This window comes from Botryllus schlosseri, chromosome 4 (genome assembly GCF_051294905.1).
Source record: "Botryllus schlosseri isolate E-star chromosome 4, Bs_hap1, whole genome shotgun sequence".
Taxonomy (NCBI): domain Eukaryota; kingdom Metazoa; phylum Chordata; class Ascidiacea; order Stolidobranchia; family Styelidae; genus Botryllus; species Botryllus schlosseri.
The window spans coordinates 5,481,198-5,505,059 of record NC_137239.1 but is presented as its reverse complement, the minus strand read 5'-3'; the positions used below and the strand labels follow the sequence as shown (position 1 = coordinate 5,505,059).

The 23,862-nt window shown below is 39.7% G+C and overlaps 1 protein-coding gene and 3 long non-coding RNA genes across 5 annotated transcripts in view; all 4 read right to left on the bottom strand.

The window, feature by feature from the left end:
* Positions 1-23,862, bottom strand: part of LOC145437930 (uncharacterized) — a 367,629-nt gene that overhangs the window by 43,708 nt on the left and 300,059 nt on the right. The gene's annotated exons all lie outside the window — the stretch shown is intronic.
* The window catches only part of LOC145437978 (adhesion G-protein coupled receptor G7-like), a 268,447-nt gene continuing 245,282 nt past the window's right edge, over positions 698-23,862 (bottom strand). The window contains exons 16-17 of the mRNA XM_080315346.1: positions 4,762-4,900; positions 698-1,526 (exon numbers count right to left, since the gene is read on the bottom strand). Of these exons, the coding sequence (XP_080171472.1) occupies positions 1,352-1,526; positions 4,762-4,900 (314 nt within the window). The 3' untranslated portion in view covers positions 698-1,351. The remainder of the gene's footprint in view (positions 1,527-4,761; positions 4,901-23,862) is intronic.
* Positions 14,164-15,696, bottom strand: LOC145436889 (uncharacterized). The gene is made up of 3 exons (XR_013914469.1): positions 15,656-15,696; positions 15,469-15,585; positions 14,164-15,257 (listed from the first exon to the last, which is right to left on the bottom strand). It is a non-coding gene; the product is annotated as an uncharacterized LOC145436889 (long non-coding RNA).
* Positions 16,723-19,372, bottom strand: LOC145436888 (uncharacterized). 2 transcript variants are annotated; one of them, XR_013914467.1, is made up of 3 exons: positions 18,941-19,372; positions 17,220-17,506; positions 16,723-17,037 (listed from the first exon to the last, which is right to left on the bottom strand). It is a non-coding gene; the product is annotated as an uncharacterized LOC145436888 (long non-coding RNA). The 2 variants fall into 2 exon arrangements; XR_013914468.1 differs by having other exon boundaries at positions 16,723-17,506.

The following is a 23,862-nucleotide window of genomic DNA, read 5'->3' as shown; positions in this document are numbered from 1 at the left end:
ATTCATTTTTTTCGTCTGCTACTTATGAAGTCAAATATTATATCAACAATTTTTGGCACGGAGGGCCCCATGGGCATTGGAAATATATGTGACTGATATGGTTTCTGCAAGTAGCGGTGTTTAGAATCATATTTAATGACTATAACCTCATGGACGTTACAGCTATCATGACAGTATTCGATAAATGAATCACCCAAATATGGACACTTTAGCGTTAAGAATGCATCATAATACAAAATTATTATCGAAATCATCGAAAACATGTTATCGTCATTTAACTGATGAGAGTGTGCAAAACATTTGTAGAAATACTTGTACAAAGCGTGAGCGATGTCTTAAAAAAAAACTCCAGAAGTGGACCTTGCTGCATGGCGACAGATATGGAACCACAATAAACAAAATAGGCCTGGTGTAAATGAATATTGCAGTCGAAAAACGCAATGAATACCACAAATAAACAATACATGAACGCAAATACTTCGAGTCACGAGCCGCGCCTCCCAGTTTGAGAACCACAGCTGTAGCGGATTACGTCATCGTTCCACGTAATAAACTCAGTTTGTATTTTATTATAAGATATTACTGGTGAAAATCAACGTCTCCAGCATTTCTTCAAGGCTGACACCTAGCTCAGGCATGGCCAACCCATTGCTCAACCCAAAACCCAACTACAGAAAAAAAGCGGGATACCAGCATATAGCGTTCTTCGGCGGGTTCATCCGAAACTATCCTCCGATATACTCACTCGCAGTTTATTAGGAAATAGCGGGAGATAGAGATGTTCCTTATCGTCGGAAATAACAATTCAAATACGGAATAGAAATTTTACAATAAACAAAAAGTTTACTTGAACGCAGTACGCGAAATATAGCTCATGACAGAATCGTAGTATAAAATGTATATTCGCAGGTTATGTTTGTTTATCCAACCACAACAGGAAGAAGTGCAATTGAAACAACGTTTGAGCTACGTTATACAATAACAGGTTTTCCACTACAATATATGCCAAATGTGGACATGATTTCTAATCAATTATAAAAGCCGTATGCTTGTGAAGTAACTTTGGATAGACGTCACTATTGTCGTTATCTATTCCTAGGCCCATATACTACATGATGTCATTTCTAGCTCTTTGTAATAGTATTGCGGTCAATGAATCAAACAGAACTCTATCTATGAAAATTAGCTCATTGAACTACGGTGTGTTAATTCTGATGCTGAGCGAAGTCGAACTGAAAAATTAACAATTTGTAAATATGAAATATATACAAAAGAAAATCAGTAAACGTATTTGCGGTATACTAGCTTATACGAGAATATTGTACGGATTGGTAGAAATTGTTTCTGCTGGTTAACTGGAATGTCGACGATCTCTCCAGTTTTCGATCACAATCGCCCCGTCAGTGGAATGGGGATGCCGCCTATAGGTAGCCGCTCGACGAGAGGCCACGTCATAATGATGTTCATCCTCTGTTTCTCGCGTGTAAGGATTGCCGGGGCCAGTGAAAGACGGGTTGGAATATTCACTGTGACGAACAAAGAAAGAGAACATATAACTAGCATTAGTATACTAATTTCCCCAACAAAAAATCAGTCTATAGAGCCACAATTAAAAACCAGAATACGTTATGTTTCGTCTCCATTCGTTCCCTGTACTTTGTAATTGATGTGCGGTGGATAGTTGATGGGTTTAGATATTTGCAGTAAATGCAATCCACTAGACTAATAAATATTGTAGCCATCCATAATAAAAGCAGGTAAGGACGTGACACGCACGAGGGACCATTTCGACAATTAGCACATGGGCCGCACACTAGGGTTATGACTAGAAAAAAATTGCATGTAGCACGAATTAATGAGCATTTTGGCATAAATTAATAAAATTATAATCATTTTGTTCAAATCGAAAAAAAATGTCCGGCACAAAGTAACTTCAATTTTCGACACTAGTCCAAATATAGAAAAAATTTACAATTCAAAGGTATTCTTTGCTACAATTTTAATCTTCACATATATGTCCTTTTGTACTTCTGGTAAAGTTCATCCATTAATTTGACTTCCCCTTCTGATATTATGTTAGTGCCAGGGACATCTACAACGGAAATATCCGACTTCCAATGGGATTTTAGGGCACTTTATCGCTGCAGGACATTCGAGCGCAAAAATAGCAGGAAATAATCTTTGGTATACTCTAGAGCCCGATCGGTATTGGATTTTTGGTCCGATACCGGTAAAACCGATATCTCACACCTTGACCAAGAACCCCAATACATTCAGCCGATATTCAAAAGAAGTTGGATATACATAAGCACATTATCAAATCTTCATAGCATTTATTTGAACATCTTTACAGCCATTGTTATATTTGAACATGAAATAAACTAGAAAGGCTACATCTGGACACGTGTTAAGTGTAAGCTATGTGAAGTATAATAATATTCTCAGTCTAGCGGTCAAAGTTTATAGTTTTCTGACTTCTTACCGCCATGTTGTGACGTCACGAAAATTGCCGATAATTTTTCAGCTTCAATGGCTTTCAAAGTGTGATATTGTCCCTATATGATCAGCGAACCGATACACGGTCGGGGTCCAGTATATTTCATCTATAGACATCTGGTTAGAATATCAGCCTTCCTGACACGCATTTGCGAGGAATAAGCATGAAATCTCAAGAGTTACTCTCCATCTGGGGACTTGGAAGTACGGAATTATAGCCCGTGATCTCTATCTCGTAGAGATGGAAATTTATGCCATTTGATTACTGGCAATCCACTATTTTCTCTGAAAAAGCGGCATGCTCTGCACCGCACATTGATACACTTAAAATCATCCCTCTATCCTCGGTTTTCTAATATTTTCATTTGAAATGCTGGCTTGATGGATTGTACCAAGTTTTCGTAGTGCTTTACCATATCATCTCCAAATTTGTAACTGAGAGTGGGATTTGTAGTGGATGTTGGATTGAAGAACTCTGATATATGCTTTAAGAATCGATAATATTATGTTGGAAACCAATGTATTGTGGTTTATGAAAACCCTTGCTCATCATTGCAATTTGCAGTTTCACAACGCCATTCCGCCGGCCAGTATCAACAGATGCTGAGACACATATCATATGACATTTTAAAATTTTCATCATATTCCTCTAATCGGTTTTCTAGACCGCTGAAAATATGTTGAGTTGTCCTACTTTCGAAATTTCGAACAACTAGTTCGATTTGTGTCAGACAAATTGAAATTATACGATCTATACAGTCTATATCTAAAATCGAAATTAATAATTATATATAAATTATTTAATTTTGACTGTAAGCAAGAAAACGATAGGAATAATTCAATATGAGAGATCAAAATTTACCAAAATACTAATTTAAATCTTCGCAATTGGAATTGTGTCAGTTAAATTCAAATAAGTCGGTATATATATTATATAGTCTGTATCTACAAAAAAAAACGCCTATTCTTCATACAGTAAAAACTGGAAAAATTTTGTGCGGGAGGTTTTTGTTTAACCAGTCTTAACTGTTGGCGCACACCCTTTCACGGCCACGGATTTGCCACCCCTCTCCAAAAGGATGTCATCTATATCAAGATACGTATTTATATCCGCTAAATACGCGACCTCCCTTTAATATTAATTATATCAATGATTTAACATGACAAGCTTTTTGGTTTTCGCTGCCATGGGTTAAGTTTGTTTAAGTCTCATGTATAGCATTATTCATTATCAATGGACACATTGGGAATTCTCCACTAAATTTACCGATCGACATCGATCTATGATCTACTAAACAATTATGATAAATCAGCTACTTTAAAGCATTATCATCAAAGGGCCGTGTGACCCAGACACTGCCTTCAGAAATGAATCATCGTTTCCTTGAATATAAACCAGGCGTGAAATCTACTTTTCGGTTACAGGTGTCATTGTGAAATACCAAGATACCAGGTAGCTTATACCTAATTATTCAGCATCATGGTGTTATTTAGAGTTGAACTTCGACTCGTAACTACTATTGAGGTTGTAGTATTAGTGACGATGTCACGTCTGATATTATAGAGTTACCAATAACATAACTTGCGATTTGATAACATAAACTATGACTCGAAATTTTTACGCAATACTTTATTATCGTTTCAACTAACTGTAAAAGCGGCTTATTGTCACACAGAGCAAGAGCAAGTGTATTTGAAACTACACCGTATGGTGATGTTAAAAGGTGCTACCATCAGATTGTAGCAGAGTATTTGAATTATGTAGGATGTTTTCTCGATGGTACGGAGCATGGACCGGAACTGGATTGGACATCCGGCCGGATTTTCTCATCCTTTACCAAAGCCAGATCAGTACTTTTTCTGATACGGCTGGTGTCGTATCGGAGACCAATCAGTACTTTGTACTATGAATATGGCAGCCTTACCCTCTTCCACCCTCGAATCATTAGTTAAAGTGAAACTTTCATGGAAATAAAATACATGCTAAGTCCAAGTTGACATAATTACTACAGATAAGGCCTAGGTTAGATCTTCGAGTTTTTAATTTCCTGTTTGCATTGTTTCAATCAATATGCCATACCAGCCTGTGACTAGATAATTACGATCGGAGTTTTCCGGACCGAATCACGGTCATTTCTAGAATCCGGCCGAGTAGTCAAAGCGGAGTCAGACCAGAGCTTTAAAAATCAGGTTCGGAGTAGGACCATAGAATTTGTCTATCCGATCCGCACTAATTCTCAAGTCTGTAATAATTTGTGGACTCACCTTCTAACGCTTCGGATCGTTTCGGTGTTATATTGACTTGTGTCCTTACCGAACCTGCTAGTCACAGAACTAAATCTGCCTGATATTGAGTTTCGCACATCATCGTTTCGTAAAACAGTCAAAAGGAGAATGAAAAGACCTGTTGAAAGATGTCATTCAGAAAATGATATATACACATTAATTAGATAGAATTCTTCGATCAAGTGCTACATTTCACAATAGGCAATATCAGTGTGGTGTAAAATGACCATTAGGGTTGTCCATAATTTGGAAAATCTCAAAATTTATGCGTATCCATGTCTCATTCTATAGATTATTGATAGAAAACGTCAATGAACCTGCAATAAGCTCACGGGAAAGTCGTTAACATTTGTCTAAATGTGTTTGAAAGTAGCTGCCCTAGAGTGGGCGTGTCAGCGACCATAGAACGGGAAGCAGACTGGTAATCACGAAATCACTGCGTTTGATTGGCTAATCTGTTATGCTTCAATGATCACGACGTTGGCGGCTTGTTGATCAGCTGGTCAAGGAGTCGGCTAACGGCGGTGATTCTGTAAGCGCATTGTGGTTTGGTCCACAAATAATGATTTAGGATTAATTCATAACATGTTGAGTACGAAATACATGATGAACAAAGAACAGCTGCTTCACAATATCTTTCAATACATGACTGGATGGCTTATTGTGAAGGTGACCGTTGTATCCTGTATGCCTTGATTTCATTGATGGAAAGCACAAAAGCAAGCAGAAAAATATTGCAAAGACGCTTATGGAAGTGGCAAACAAATTTCTAGTTTCAGGGGGGATGTACCATCATTGAATGCAAATATAAAGCTTGAGATTGTCACTACTTTGTCTGATCTTATTAGGTCGTTGTCGTGGTATATAATTGAAGTCTTGAATGCTGTAAGGACTGGATGAAATCTGTCATTTATGCTTGGCACGTGTCAGATTATTGCAGCATAATGAATCATACCCGCAAGTGCTGTAAAAGTCCTCAATGATGCCGTGCAAAGAGATCTAAAGATTAGCGCAGACTATCCTGGTGGGACCAGCAAAAAGACAGTTTGCTTGCATTGCTTAGCATGTCCTTAATGAATCTTAGATCATTACCGGCTGCATCACGACTAATGCTTGAATAAAACCAGACATGGACATAAAAGGATGTATTGAAGCGGCGTGGTAGTTACACTCTTCTTCAGAAATCCAATGTAAGCTACCTGGTCGAGCCACGTATCTTCTGAGCATACAGGATTGTGTCCAGAATCCATCTCACACGGTATGCTGCACCAGTTTGCGATGTCTAATATGCCTTACCTGCACCCAGAAGAGCAGGACCACTTGGCGTAATCTCAAGCAGACATGGGGTGATTACTTCGTGAATGTAATCGAATGCGATTACAATTACTTCTGAATGACGCGATTACGATTACGATTACGATTACAGCAAAATCAGGAAGTAGTCGATTACGATTACGATTACATTGGAAAAGTAATCACGATTACTCACGATTACATTTATTTTGCATCTTAGAAGTTATATTGGAAGACAATATATGGATTGCGCTGAAAAGGCCTAATGAGATAACAACTTTCTTTAAAAAAGACGCGATAATTGCTTGTTATGTCATAAAGTACCCATTGCCTATTTTATAGAGGACGATTTATCGCACATAACGATTTGCATTCTTGCCAGGTCCACAACTGTCGCACCCCAAATTTCCTAATAGGGTGAGGAGCGAGCTCGAAGGGGACTCAAAAGTATTTCGTAAACCAACACAAATTATAGAGACTATTTGCGAGAGATTTCATGAACTTGAAAATTATCTACGAACATCGCGATTTAAATGTATCTACTAGATTTTGAAATACATACGCCAAAAAAAAGAGCATGCATAATGTAATAATAGGCATTTAGGTGCCAGTCAATATCGCGCCACGTTACACCAAAACACATATGCAGTTTCGGCCAACATGCGAATCCGCGAAGTGTGCTACTAATGAAAGACATAGGCCGAAACTTGGGGTATGTGTCCATTGTCAATAGCCGCGCTGGGTGGGCGTGACTAATAGTCCGCCAGTCCGGTCCTTCCAATCTGAGCCGACAATGCAAATGCCACCCGGACACCCACAGAGCATTAAAGACATGGCAACTAGTGTGTTTGTTTGGGGTATTCATGGTGTTTGTCGACTACTATGGTCATTTACACCAAGCCGATATTCTTCTTATTTTCCGTAACTGCCGACTTATAGCACGGCCCATCTCTAAGACACCGCTGACGCGGATGAGGTGGCGACGAGGAGCCTAGGTAAACCTCCAACACTTAGGTATCGTAATTCGGAAGTCGACCTCGGTCGGACTCGAACCCGCACCCACTGCTGCGCTATCTCGCCACACGCATTTAGTGTGTGCGTCTCACGAAAGTATTTCTTTTATTCTGCTACGTTTGGGCCACAACAATATCTTTTGATGATACAACAGACCGGAGGTCACGAATTAACAACATACCCTAAATTAACTAATTATTACAAGATACCAGATTTTATAAATATGAATTACGTGCCTTCAGCTCTTCAGGTAAATCTGACCATCGGGGGCTGAGAGAGGAATAAAAATGTTAGTAATATAATGCAATCACCAATATTATTGACGAAATTAAATCTTCAACTTGAAAATTTACTAATCTATGGGGGCCCAAGCGCAACGTTTGGAGTGGGGGACGATTTGCTGTGTTTGTCCGGATTTTAGCTACATGCCACGCTAACATTTTACATAAGCCGATGGCTATGGCGGCAGGCCCGAATGTTGAGTAAAGAATTGTGAAATAACGATTAGCGCCCGTTTCATGTAGAATCATATGAGAATAAGAGAAAGTAAACATAAAATTCTGCCTACAACTTCATACAGATAATGTAATGCAAGCGGCCATTTCGAGAACCAGCTCGGTTATGATATATATCAGCAGCTGTTGATTTTAATGCTTCGTCGTGGAAACCGTAATGTTTTATTTGACGAGCAGGCTACAGAATTTCGAACCTTTGTCCGGTGTACGTTCGTACTGCATAGGCCTACTGCTCGCCAAGCAGCAACGGTCAAACCGCGTTTAACTAAGCATAACCAAACAGCAATACAAAAGTTTCTATTTGAAATTAGGCAGAGTGGTTGTTAATTATCCTGCTGCGAGGTAGTGGCGTCTGGGATGTATTGATAACCTGATATACACTACGGTGAATGTTCCTACAATCACACTAATGCACATCGAATATCTATTCGCTATGTGTGGATAGCTGGATACTTCTTACGCAATGACGAGTAAAGCTAATATAGTCCCCTTCTGACGTAATAATGAGCAGTGGCATTTGAAAATCTGACGTTTGTGCTATCACTAACTCGTATAATACCTCTTCCTTGTTCACGAATGTTCAGTTTATCTCATAGTCCTGTACAAATAAAAAGTAATCGTTCTTTTGCAAAGAAATCGATTAAATATGGGAAGTAGTCGATTACGATTACGATTACTTCGGAATTTTCTCGAATGTAATCGATTGCGATCACGATTACTTGAAAATGCTGTAATCGTCGTAATCGATTACGATTACTAATCGCGATTACCCCATGTCTGATCTCAAGCATATCAGATTGGTATCTCTGGGATCCATACTTAGTTCTATAAGTTCACAATCATTCGCTGTTTCACTTCTGTCATGCCTGCAAGAGGCTATTGTTGCTCTAAACCTATCGGAACCTAGTTTTAACACTAAAACATTCAATGACCAGATGTCTCATTTTATTATAAACTCATCAACGTACAATGCGCTTACAGAATCATTGCCGTTAGCGAACTTCTTGAACTAGTAGAAGCACATAATCAGCAATCCGCTGTGGTCGTGATTATTCAAGCATAGCTGATCAACCAATCAAGAGACGTGATTTCGTGATTACTAGTCTTCTCGCCGTTCTATGGTCGCTAACACGCCCACTCTACGGCAGCTACTTTCAAACGCATTTAGACAAATGTTAACGACTTTCCTATGAGCTTATTGCAGGTTCATTGACGTTTCTATCAATAATCTACAGAATGAGACATGGATACGCATCTTTTTTGAGATTTTCCAAATTATGGACAACCCTAATGACCATAGATGTCGAAGATTGGGCGACATGATGACTATCAAGAGAAACCAAAAACTGGTCATCAGCCTCCATATTGTTGTGGTACAGCCTCTGGCAATGATGGTGGTTGCTAACGTTCGGACACAACTCGATAAATCGTGATGACCTTCTGCTTATTTATCACCGTCCCAACTAGGCTACTACTATATACGTGGACGAATTAGCATATCACCATCATTAACGGTGGAGGCCCTATAGTTTCATTCATGTCAGTAGGGGGAAGGGATTGGCGCAGTTGGTTATACGCACCATCGTTACAACAATAATGGCACTGGTTTGAATCCCTGTTCGGACCAACTCCTATGTGTCGGGGGTTGTATTGGCTCCTTCTCGCCGACCTCACTGCAGTCGCAGCATTGACTTAAGAAGGACCATAGCTATAGTGCCTCGCCAATCACAATCATTAAATCCGCACCGCAAGACACTGACACATGGGTTGTAAGTCGATACGCTAACCCACCCTGCCTACACTACTCACGCAGTCACGGTGCAACTGCTATTACCACCATAAACGGAGAAGGTGAACCCCGTACGCCCGGACTCATCCGATAGCGTGTGATGAGACTGGCTAAAACCCTACTGTTGTAAACAATATTATTAATAAACATTGTACCGATAGTCATTGGCGCTACAGGGGTCGTGAGCAAAAAACTCCAACATCCAACAGATTACGGGTAACGTTTGATTCGACATGATTAAAAAGATCACGTTATTGGGCACTGTGCATATTCTTCAGAAAGCCTTGAACGCATCACTGTAATTTCGATTCTTCATTTTCAGTCATCTCTACCTCTGCTCTGTAACCCGTGTCAATTCTTCATCTACTTCAATTCTGTAATCTGACTTCTCCATGTATTGCATAGGAATAACAATGTGACTTTATTACTAAAATTTCGAAAATTTACTCCAATCTCGCCATTTTCCTTTGGGGGCAGGTTGCTCCACGGACTATGTGAGTATTTACCAGTTTTACTGTGAATAAAGAATATGATAATAATAATATTATTGATAATTCAGTGTCGCCGCAAGTTACGAGGTGTCGGAGGTTAAGATGGGATTCTGTTTCCCAATGTCCCAGTTGTCGCAGCTTATTTACAATAAATAGACTAGTAAAAGACCCGAGCAAAGACCATTCCAAAGAATAGAATGAAAAGAGCGATGAAGCATACAGAAGAAAGATAAAGATCGCACACCACGATGTCATTAGACTGAAGGGGATGCCAGATTGAGAGACCGCAACTTATTTTTCGACATCCTTGTATCTGTTCATACGTCGCATTGTACATCGTGTGTAGAAGAATAGAAACACCGATCTGGCAACACTCAGAATATGGTTGCATAATTTTTATTATACGTTGACCTTGTTGACCACATTTGCTCGCGCACATTTGACCCCTGAGCATTCCAATTGGCAGACTAGTGTGCAACGGCACTCCAGTTGAGAGCCACTGGTCTATCCTATTCATAGAGTTGGTGATTGTAAGAAAATATTAGGGATGGTGTGAACGTGAGGTTCACGTTCGCATTCCGTGTGTGAACCACATACATTTAGAGGTTCACGTTCAGAAACGAACCTTGGTAGGCTCTGCACTGTGAACCGTTTTCATATATTACAATTTTCACTTCATTCTAACATCTTTGGTTAAAATTAATTGCATTTCAATTGCGGGCCACTAGTTCATGGCGCTGGCAGCTTAAAAATTAACTACAAGACGATCTCGAAAATTTTACTCGATTTGTTACAAAAGTTACAAAGTTACAAGTTACAAGTTACAAAGTTACAAAAGGTTAGTAACTCTCTGCTGTGGGGTTGACCTGCAATCACACAACATCAAGAGCGAAATACCTACCTAGTAGGTAGTCGGCAAAATGATGCTTCTTCAACCAATCACTAAAATTAATATCGTTTTCTGATATGAAAAATATAGTAGGCATACGGGGTCAATCTTGATTTCACACGTTTTTTGTATCATAAAAACCAAATCTGTGCGATTGGGGCGTTGGTTACTTCTGTATAACTTGTTAATTGGGTAATATCGGTAGCAAGTGAAGAAACCCGTTTTACACTTAGTTCGATATCAAAGTAGCAATACTCCGCCAAATACATTGTCTGGTCTGGCCTAGACCGTTTAGGCGCAAACTTATATTCCCTTGCAAGTCCTCTTCGAAATTGTTGGCAAAGCGACGGAAGATATTGATTTTATGGCATCATTTAATTGCCTCAGTTGATACTTTTCTCGGCGTTAAAAACGTCAATGTGTACTTCAGCATTGTGGCATTAAGTGGCCCCAGTCGTCGCTAGGTACCGTGTACAATTGTACATTAACAGAGTCTACCGCTTCACTGAAATGTAGGGTCGGAATTAGCAATATGACGTCACGTGAAGTCATGATGTTAACGTTCGCGTTCACACGGCACCTTTCAAAAAGGATCGTATTAGCACGAACCTGAACCTTTCAGAGGTTCACACCATCCCTAGAAAATATAAAAAACGAAAACTATTTTGATTCTACATATCCCGCCATCAGCACATATACTGGAAAACGTGGCACAGGACGACATAAATACGAATTTGGAGAAACCGAAAGGTCCTATTGTATGAAAGCGAACCTTTTTGAAAGGTTCTTTGTGAACGCGAACGTGAATCTATGACGTCACGTGACATCATACTGTTAGTTCCAACTCTACATTTCAATGAAGTGATATATATATGTACGTTGTACACCAGGGGCGGGCAACATACGGCCCGCGGGCCGGATCCGGTCCGCGAAGGGATTTTGTCCGGCCCGCGGACAGTTTTCCGTCTTACATGATAATGTGGCCCGTGGCCCAGTCTGATGAGATTCCCCACTACTTGCTTACTACGTCCAATTTTAGTGACTATATGTTATTATGTACGTGTATGCACATTGCGCAGCGTTGCGAGAGTAGAGCTTGCGCATAAGTTCGTCGAAGCGAGAAGACTTGCATTATCGGCATTTACGATGCACTCAACCCTAATGTCGTCTGTGTTAATCATGATTTTTGTCCACTACAATGGTCATTTACACCAGGCTGATATTTCTTAATTTTGATTCCAACCACCGACTTGTAGCATGGCACACTTCTAGGCTTTTGTAAGGCACCGCTTATGCCAGTGGTCTCCGACTCAAAGCGGGTCGTAGGCCACATTTCAAATTTCGTGGAGGATGCGGGCCGCATGAATTCAATATCGAGAATAATTAGGCCACACACAGTGGAGGCCCTACGATTTGGGGGGGGGGCTGGGCGAGACTTCCGGGGGGGGGCTATAAGTATATAATCACAGCTTCTGGGGGGCTCCGCCACCCAGACCCCCCTTTTGCGCACCAACTTAACAGGCATGCAGAGACTTTATTGTCATGGTATGGGACTTTAATAACAAATGCGGAGATTTGAAGATTGACTCATCTGAACGGGATCATCTTCTTGATTGGTACAAGGATTTACACGTCTATTCGCTAGAACCATTGAAAAAAGCGGTAAAACCAAAGAGGGGGGGGCCTTCAACCAGGGCGACCACCCGCCTCGCCCACCCCAAAAGCCACCACTGGCCACATAGTTGAACAACGACGCTATCTTGTCACCTAATCAAATCTTATGGATTGATATCTTGGTGAATTAGGGTTACCGGGCTTATTGAACGCCTTGAAATCTTAATTAGGGATTGCACCGTGTGTTGGTTGATCAGAGGCGGCACCTGTATGACAATTTTATTCTTAATTTCACATTGTATTCGCCATTATCAGCGAGAAATGGCTTTGAAGTGACATTGCTGTCGTTAAAATACATTCATTAAATACGATTCATTCCTTGTATACGTGGATAAACAAGCGAATATTATATCGATTCAGCAATCCGGCCCGCCAAGTACTTAATTTTCCTATATCCGGCCCGCCGACTGGAGAAGTTGCCCGCCCTTGTTGTACACGATAGCTAGAGACGACTCCGTTCACATTATGCCACAATGCTGAAGTACACGGTTACTTTTTAAACGTCACCAAATGTATCAACTGGTGCAATCAAATGATATAATATTCCCATACAAATCAATATCTTACGTCGCTTTGCCAGCAATTTCTACGAAGACTTGCAAGGAAATATAAGATTACGCCTTAACAGTCTAGGTCAGACTGGATAATGTATGCGGCGTCTGAGTGTTGCGACGCTCATACTGAACAGAATGTAAAACGGGTTTTTATACTTGCTACCGATCCTACCGGGGTTGTAATGACTCGAGTCATGACTCGACTCGAGTCCGACTCGAGTCACAATTTTCGGATGACTCGACTCGAGTCATTTTCTCAAAATACGAAAATGACTCGACTCGACTCGAGTCAATCTGTGTATTGACTCGACTTGGACTCGAGTCATTATTGACTCGAGATTCAGACGGCCGAGACCGACATTTCATTGTAATTTCGAAGCCAAGCCACTATTGGGATCTTGTTTGTTGGTACCGGTGCTTGAAAATGCGACCAGAAACTGCTAAAAGTGAGGAAAATTCATATATTATAAATTCGAACCATTCAATATCACCAAACAGAGTTAAAAAAGAGGGTTTAGCAAGACTTTAACTGGAAACTGAGCAGTCAACACAATGACTTGGACTCGGACTCGAGTCATAATACCATGACTCGGACTCGATCCTCTGTTCGGTGACTTGGACTCGGACTTGACTAGGTGGGAATTGAAAATGACTCGACTTGACTCGAGTCAAAAATATAAAAGTGAGATTGACTTGTGACTCGGAGCCTTGTGACTTGGTTACAACCCTGGATCCTACCCCATTAACTAGTTATATAGGCTGGCACGCGTGCCAAAAATCGCACGCAAGATCATTTTTTCTCACTGTAAATTTTTTCCCGTTGGTGACGACACCAAAAAGAACGCGTTTCGTGTAAAAAAACTAAACACCTGAAAAGATGTTTCGCGTTGTGGTTTGGCGTTGTCAAATACTGTGTTGTGCCATATAGCCGGTGTCAAAAGATGTGTTGTCTCATTTAGGAGTTTTCTACACCGTGCATGAACCCCAATATTCACTGAATAATCTGCCCTACATCACCCTCTCTGTAGCTCTTCAAATTGATCACTAAACAATCTGGCGTACACGACCTCCCCCCGCAGTGATTAAAATGAATTACTAAATGTTCTGGCATACTCGGCACACACCCCGCCGCTGGTTACGCAGCATAAAAATCATTCCATAGTTTGCAATGAAACCATCATATTAAAAATCAACGACAGTAAAAAGCAATGCTAAATGCAAGTTACGCACAATGAAACAGTACTGTTGCTAGTAAAAATAAAGAATTGTGGCACAGCATGAAATAATTAGTTTGAAGCTATTAGAGCAGTGGTTCTCAACCTCTTTGTAGACACGCCCCTATTTATGATAGTGAAAAATTTGGCACCCCCCTTATCGTCATATCACAAAATCCAACCGCGATGCTAGCAACCCCAACATATTGTTTGATGGCATCGAAGGTTATGACTGTTTATGAGAGAATTCAAAAATATGAAAATCGGTCTATATATTGAGAAGCACGCGTGAATTGGATGTGAATCGCGCGAAATTTTTCTTTCAGTAGACCGCTTCTTCGCGCCTCCCTTCAGATGCTTTCACGCCCCCCAGGTTGAGAACCACTGCATTAGAGCATGCGGTAAATAAGCATAAGGAACTGCCGCATATGACTTAATAACCCCCGAACTTAACCCAACCCTCAAATTAACCTTTACATATAATCAAACTGACCCTTATCTACCCCTAAATGTAACGCTTACCCAGCATAAGGCAGAATTCAACCCATATGCTAAAGTTTCAAAAGCTATCACGGGACATGCTCATATCTCAACTGATCTGCTGGAATGATGTAGTACCTTAGCGAAATACTGCAAAATAAAACAAGACAGTGTGACAAGATAAAAGGAAGTACGAACTACTGTGAAATCTTGGACAGTACTAACCAACCAAAGAAAGAGGCTTATTATGCCCTTAATGCATGTGTTCAAATTTCCCAAATAAATTATTCAATTTTTCGGAGACATATTGGGTGTTTTTGTCGCCAACAACGACCCTCTTAACAAATGCCAGGATTTGAAATTCCTTGGGGTATGACACATCCCAGGCATAATAACATGCCATCATATCAATTAAAACATCTAAAACCGTTGCGTCTTCATCACCGCAAGGAATCGATTCCTTCACAGCTAGAATCCAGCCTTGGATCGAACCATCCTGATGTCTTGCGGCAACTAAATGTGAAGTATCATGCTTCTGACTCTTGGTCTCTATGTCGAGGCCCTGAAACACAGACACATGTTCAAGTGTACACTACACCTACATGCGAATTTTGATAATCGCTTTGAAAAAAATCTGAAATCATCAGTTAAGGACATCCAGGAAATACACTATTAATAGGTTTCTTTCTATTCCGTTATGCTTTCCCGTCCTATGCAGTAATGTTTTCTCATCATATATTAATTGAAGTAGCAATTCGGTATTCATAATGCACCTGTTGAACCAGCAGCGCAGAAAACCCGCTCTTTTGTCAGCAGTTAATTTTGGCATCCGAAAGTTCCGACTGTAATTCCAGCAGCTTGGTCAGCTCATCCTTGTCACCTCCACTGGACTGATGAAATTGAATGATAAAACGGTCACTACTAATGCTGAATCAAGATCAATTTTAGGTTCCAATTTACCTGAAAAATCTTATCCAATATATTCATTATTTGTTGATAATAATATAAGTAATACCGACACGAAACACTAATAGAGGTGGCTGATAAAATAAGAGGGCCTTGTTGCTATTCACGTCAATGCTATTCATGTCAGCATTTTGATTATCTATGTAGCCTGCGGCCGCATTCCAGTGCATAGGGTCAAGGAACTAACTAGGCGCCAAATACCCCTGTTGAAATGTCCATGGTCTATTTTCAGTGGGCTATGGACTAATCTCTCTATTCATGTCATCTTACTCCACGCACCCGAATCTCCAGGGTTCTAATGAGTCGATTCAGGATGTTCTGATGACTCGAGTCATTTTCTCAGAACACGGAAATGACTCGACTCGAATCAATCTATGTCTATCAACTCGACTTGGACTCGAGTCATTGCGCATGACTCGGACCAAGTCATATGAAATGAGACTCAGGCGGCCAAGACCAACATTTCATTGTAATTTCGAAGAATAGTAAAGTGACCACACTATTGATATTTCGTCTATTGGTACTGGTACTTGAAAATGTGACCAGAAACTGCTAAAAGTGAGGAAAATTGGAATAGCATGAATGCGAATCATTCGATGTCACCAACCAGAGTTGAAAAAAAAGTGAAGTTAACAAGAATGCTGAAGAGTCCCAAGCTATCCAGTCACACGCTCATGCCCACGGATCTAATGTACTGAAACATATAAATGAAATATTGCAAAAGAAAGCAAGACAGTGTCGCAAGATAAAAGTAGGGTATGAACTACTGTTCAACAACTTGCACAGCAATAACCAAGTGAAATTAGTGGGCCTATCAGGACCTTACAGTATGTGCTCAAATTTGTTGTTGAAGAAATTATTCAATTTTTCACTGACGATAAATTAAACCCATATCTGTCATGCACTATCAAGTCGCATGCTATGTCCAAGCTAATGGGATGATGTATACTAACGAAATGCTGCAAAATAAAACAAGACCGTGAGCCGAGATACAAGCAGAGGATGAGATACTGTTTAACATCTTGCACAATAATAACCACAAGTCAAAGAAAGAAGCCTATTATGCCCTCACAATACGTGTTCAAATTTCCTAAAAAAATTATTTAATTTTTCAGAGATATATTGGGTGTTTTCGTCGCCGACAACAACCTTCTGAATAAATGCCAGGAATTGAAATTCATTCGGGTATGACACATCCCAGGCATAATAGCATGTCATCATATGGATTAGAATATCTAACACCGTTGAACCGCCGTTACCTCACGGGACGGATTTCCCAACAGCTATGATCCAGCCTTGAATTGACCCATCCTGATGTCTTGCAGCAACTAGATGTGGGGATCATGCTTCTGACTCTTGGTCTCTATGTCGTGAGCCTGAAACACAGACATACTGGATAAGTATGTACTTACATACGAATTTTAGTAATCGCTTCGAAAAAATTCAAAGTCATGTGATGATATCCATGAAATACATCTGTTAATAGGTTAGCCTTTCATACCTAAACATATTCCAATTACATATTAATGGAAGGAGCAATTATGTATTTGTTATGTACCTGTTGGACTGGCAAAGCAGTCAAACCGATTCTTTGTCGGCAGTTAATTCTGGCGTCTAAGAGTTCCGATTGTAGTTACAGCAGCTTGGAGAGTTCATTCTAGTCACCTTAAGTGGACTGATGAAATGGAATGATAAAATAGTTATTACTAATGCCGAAATACACTAAATTTGCACGTACAAATTTACCTAAAATCTTACATCCAATATATCTATCATATTTTGATAACGGCTTTTCATGTCTTCAATGGTTGTTGGCGCGATTATGTTCTTGAACTTTTTTCTGATCTGAAATGAAAAGTAAAATCATCACAAAACACTCATAGAAATGGCTGATAACATTAGGCCAGGACCGGCCAACCTTTTTTGTTATTCACGACCGCATTTCGATTTCCTATGTAGCCCGCGGCTGCATTTTAGTGCATAGTTATAATGAACTATCTTGACACCAAATACCCACGATGAACTTCCCATGGTATATTTACAGCGAGTTATCGACTAACCATGTCGTCATAACGTCTTACTCGACGGACCGAAATCGCGAGTAGTCGTCAAGTTATGAATAACTGTAGTGGAATTAATGTTGTAGTTTCCCATATTACTATCAAATATGTAAGCAGATATGGTAGGCCGTATCTATGGCTGCCATAATCTTTTACGCAACAAATGTTGAGGCCTAGAAAAATGTGACGCTGAGAATGTTAGGAATATATGTGCTCACATAAAAGCAGGGTTGTAATGACTCGAGTCACGATTTTCAGATGACTCGACTTGACCCGAGTCATTTTCTCAAAATACGGAAATGACTCGACTCGACTCGGCTCGGACTCGGGTCATTGCGCACAACTCGAACCAAGTCAAATGACTCGAGAGTCAGGCCTAGCCTACACTTCATTGTACTTTCGAAGAATAATAAAGTAACCACACTATTGGGATTACGTCTATTGGTATCGGTATTAAAAATGTGAGCAGAAACTGCTAAAAGTGAGGAAAATCAGTTTATTATAATTGCGAACCATTCGATATCGCCAAGCAGAGTTATAAAAAGTGGATTAACAAGACTTTAACTGCAAACTGAGCAGTCAATACAATGACTTGGACTCGGACTTGAGTCATATTACCATGACTCGGACTCGATCCTCTGCTTGCTGACTTTTACTTGACTCGATGGTGAATTGAAAATGACTCGACTTGACTCAGGTCAAACTATAAAAGTGAGATTGACTTGTGACTCGTAGCCTTGTGACTTGGTTACAACCCTAGGCATAAAAGACTAAAATCCATGAATGAGTTTGCAATTGTTCTAGTTTTATTCTTATTTATGGTTTTCCGGAAAGAGCTACAGAAGAACTGTATAGTGCGGACCAAGGCAATCTTGCTGAACAAACAATTTTCTATTCCCATGCTTATGAGATTGAACTCTGATCTGATATGAACTCAGCTTGATTGTATGTCCGGTTTTCAAAAATTCAGTAAATCTATTTATAATTTAATTTAAAAAATACCGTTAGCTACAATTGGAATATAATTTGGGAAAATGCAGTACAACCGTATTTCTAATTTGTCTAATTCAGGAAAAATGTGCAGCCAGACTTGTAATCTAATTTGAAAAAGCTGAAAATTTTCTTGTCCAAGTCTGCCTTGCCTTACCGTCTACCACACGAGTACGATGAACTATGAAGTGATTATAAAATGATTCCATGATGTAATACCCACACTCACCAGTTTGATATCGGTCAAGGAAGGACACCGATCAAGTATTCCCGACAGAGGATTGTCTTTTTGCATTATCTTAGAACGTCGATGTCCGTACAGGTGGCGATTCTTGTGGCACTTCAGCAAGTGTTTTCTAAGCTTATTCGGGCTTTCAAAAATTAGCACAGCCAACAGGATTGTAGACAGGACATTATTTGATGAACTTATTATCGACGAAGCATTATTTCTGCATTAATAGCATATATCTGTCAAATTAATATTCATGATTACATTTGGTAAAACCTTTCAACCCCACCCAAGATGCATTGAATAATAAAGCAGTGTAGAAAGGTTTCACACGGTCAATCAGGAGGAAAGATATCAAAACACGTGAATAAATCGAATCAACTACATTGTCGATTCATTGAATCCAAGAAAGTACATCAATAAATCATCACTGCCAACTATACATCATGAGGCGAAGCAACAATTATGGGGATTAAATAATTAATATTTTGCTGAACAATTTGCATAAAACATGTTCATAGGGAACACTGATTCGTGGTGATCAAGTGAGCTCGTATCAATGTTTACAATGGATCAAACCACGAATAACAAAGAATTTACAAGTGGATATAAACTCTTCTAGCAGAGAGTTATCAGAGCATAGGAATAAAATCATCACTGTCGACTGAATTATCATGTAGACCAGTGGTTCTCAACCTTTTTCACCTCGCGGACCGGTAAAATTTCAAAAAATGTCTGGCGGACCGGTGAACTTTCAAAATTGAAATGAAGCCAAAATGTAAAGTATGCAACCGTTTTCTGCAATTAGATAGTGCTAGAGAGTGACATTTAGAGGGTTTTGATCGTGATTAATAATCTTCATGATCGCATCCATGTGATTACTACCATAAGGTTTCTAGATATCCCTGCATAAGGTAGTGAGTCTGCCGAGTCGAGGTAAAATTGCCTTGTCCAGATAAACGTGCTACCGCCGAGAGTCGTTTACAATCTTTCGCTCCGAAGGCCGTGGGTTTAACCGTTCACGCCAACTCGAATAATATTTATCTTTTTGATAATATTGAGAGAAGAAGCGCTTCGGAGTCGAACCAAGCACCCTGTCGTGCTACGGCTTGCTCATTGCCCACTGCCACCATACGCAGGCTACTATGGCTACTACGAATACAATGCGTGTCGCAAGAAAACACCTTACAGCAGCTATCCCGGCCAACCGCAAATCCGGGCCGAAAAAGCACTTCGTCAGCCCACCCCCAAAAACGTTGATCTTGGGCCCCAACAGGGCGATAAGCCTAACTTCAGGGGGCGAAGCCGCCCAATAGTTGGGTGGATGTTTTCACCTGTACTTGCGAGCACATTCATTCTCCTCAGTGTAAGCAGAGAGTTCATGTAGCTTAATCGCGCCAATAGCGAAAATTGTCGATCATCCATGACTGAATCGGTTTCCTCGCCAACGAATTTATGGCTCATCTTACAGACTCCCATGTTAGCCTAATCTTCATTATGTGTTGGTATGTCGTGGCGCGGTAATGGCTGGCGCCAAAATGCCTATTTCTAGAAATTATGCGTATTTCTCGGAAAAGCAAGATATTGAACAAGCAAGATATGTAGTGACATTCGCAAAATAATTCTGGGCTTTTTTCGCGCTCGGCCACACTCCAATTGGGCGGTTTGGGGTGCTCCAGTTACGGTCCTGCACAAAATGAATTAATCGGAAACGAATGATCACGCAAACTGCAATGTTTAGCGATGACGCAGCTCGTATCTGTTATGTAGGCCTACTTGTCGCTCGCATGTCGTCAAATGACACGTCTTGAACTTCAAGTCAAAACGAACATATTTCCAGCGCTAATGTTACTACGCGAAGTTCTGAGTCAGTTTTGAAATTTGATGATTTATTTATTTTAACAATGGACAAGTCTTCAACATTGCATCTTCAAATTAAGGTATAGAATTGTAATATATCTGGCGGACCGGCAGGAATGTCGTCGGTTGAAAACCACTGATGTAGACTATACACAGACTTTGCAGAAATAGATTCTCCATAGGATATGTTGTTTGCCAATTAACACTTCGTGTACACGGCATGTTCGGGGGGAACACGAATAGGTGATGGTAATGTAAAAACCATTCTATGTCTATAAGTTGGCCAGGCCCTGAAAACGACATCAACCACCTAAACCACATCTCCTTCGAGTCTTCAGTGCTTCATAATTAAGCAAGCAAATGGTGCAATGCCTGACCATGTTGTAAATTTCCTCAAACTTTCGAAAGTCACTACACCAGCCTAACTAAGCCCTGATTGCACTAATATTGTAGCATACCATGAAGTAACATACTAAGGAAGGCGACAAATACTTTAGCTTTTACCTTCCAATTTATCGATATGGCGAGATGCGATACCAGTAGTGTTGTTAAGCAATTTTGTTGCAGGCCAATCAGAGAGCGCCACGTCATCCTAATTGCCACGCCCATTTTCATCCCATAAGGGAACATTCATCTGCTACGTCATCTGTGCCACATCATCAAGCGTCACGCCTATAGTGCCACATCATCCATCCATTGCTATATCATCGCTGCATTGATTGCCGCATCTTGATACTTTTCTCAGATATTGTATTATGTGTATTTAGGACTAATATCATCCGTCCATATTTTTTAAACTTGATTTTATGTGTACAAGTTACGGTTTCTGCAGTTTCCACATTTTACGACTTATGATTGCTGCGTCAAAACTTACCTTGCCTAGAATCGACAGATTTTCTATTATGTGTATTTAGGACTATGTATTTAAATTCCTATTCAGATTATACATAAATGCGAAAACTATGATGTCTATGTAAGGTTATATTCTCCGGATAATATTATTAATATCAAAATTCTACACATCATCACTAATTACTTAATATAAAATGCGATTTTGAGCGCTGCGACTTGATAATATGAACCCCTACGCTTCTGATGCATGATTTTTTTGTGATAAGGACCTAGGTAACATTCAGAGTCTGCAACGATTGTTTGGATATACATTATAGCAATACCCACTAAACTATAGGCGGTTATATTACTCTATTGGTCAGAGATAACTCATCCGTCCATATTTTTAAACTTGATTTTATGTATACAAGTTACTGTCTCTGCAGCCTCCACATTTTACGACTTATTTTCATTAGACGCAGGCAAGCGATTCTCCAGTTCGGAGCTACGGAAACAAATCACTCGCATGTGCGTGTTCTGAATAGTCTTGTAGAATTTTCTAAAGTCGTAACAGCTTAGTAGCATGTACGCGAATCCCAAGGTGAAAATAATCGAACGAACTATAGCCGTAGGCGTGCGATTCGCAGGGCTTTATTCATACAAACTCTATCGATGCCTGTACGCGAACCCCAGCGTTTAAACGATTAGGTCTAATTAACACGTTCTGAAGCCGAAAATTTAGTCAACATCATTGAGATAGCCATGATTTGAAGATGGTGATCGAGTGTGACAATAGCACTCGCCAAGGTTAGACAAACATAACCTTAAACTACTCTCTACTTCACAAAATATAAAGTTATAAAAGTAAGCAGATTTCTATGAAAACCCGTGAAATAGAAGTAAAAGTAGCCTAGAAACATAACTACTTGATGAAAAATCGTGATTCTTGAAGTGACCACATTTCATACGATTCAGTCCTTTTCATGTCACTAGAATAGGTGATTAAACTGACAGTGAAACGCCTCACTAGAATAAGGGTGATTAAACCGACCGAGGTCTCCACATTTTAAGGCTTATTATCAGCTCGCAGTACAACCGCTACCTGTATAATGTTTGCATGTCGAGTATAAGGGTATTTAACTCAGCACAAAAATGCCAACGAACGAGGCGCATTGGCGTTGGACTTAAGTTCCAATGAACAAGTGTTCACGTATAGGTTCGAGGTCTGAATGAGTCTTTTAAAGTAAATAGAAACGAAAAAACTAATCGAAAAAATTTACGAAGTTTGGATGCGGCATATTTAGGTTTTTTAAAAATTATTCATACCAACGATTCGAAATATTGTCAACTAACATATGTTTTCGACATAAGATAAGCGTGTAGTGTACAAATTTCGATGTTGCGCGAATACCACAAACTTTGCTTGCTTTCAGTGCTGACAACTAAATGCAAGACAGACTTTACGGAAAAAACTTATACTTGAGCACTACGAAATGTACAAGTACTTTACCTTTACACATAGTTTTTTGTAAAATGAATACTAATTTTAATAAAAAAGAGCGAAAAAGTACATTTTATCCCGGAACGCAACATGAGAAATCGTTTCGATAATATCCAACATGCTGGTTCACTTCGAGGGTAATTTGTAAAACTCAAATATTGCATGGTAGGACTTTGCAAATTTTCGATTTATTTTTGCTATTTTTCTATTTCTCCGCCTTCAAATATATTTTTTCAATAAAATTAGTATTCATTTTACTAAAAACGCCGTGTAAAGATAAAGTACTTGTACATTTCGTAGTGCTCAAGTATAAGTTTTCAAACCATTACCTTAACAAAATTTTCAGAATAGCAACTTTTGAGATATCAACTCTGAATCGACGAACCAATGAACAATATTCAAACATGTTACACCCCCCTGTTTCCATGAAAATAACAAGACATTACACATTCAGTATACTTCACGATTGTTCATAGATACCAAGTATTCGCGTAAACGAGGCGTTTAGGACAGTTCGATGTCGCTCGAACATTTCATCCCCAACTCGACGGCATTAGTATTCATTTTACAAAAAACGCCGTGTAAAGATAAAGTACTTGTACATTTCGTAGAGCTCAAGTATAAGTTTTCAAACCATTACCTTAACAAAATTTTCAGAATAGCAACTTTTGAGATATCAACTCTGAATCGACAAACCAATGAACAATATTCAAACATGTTACACCCCCGT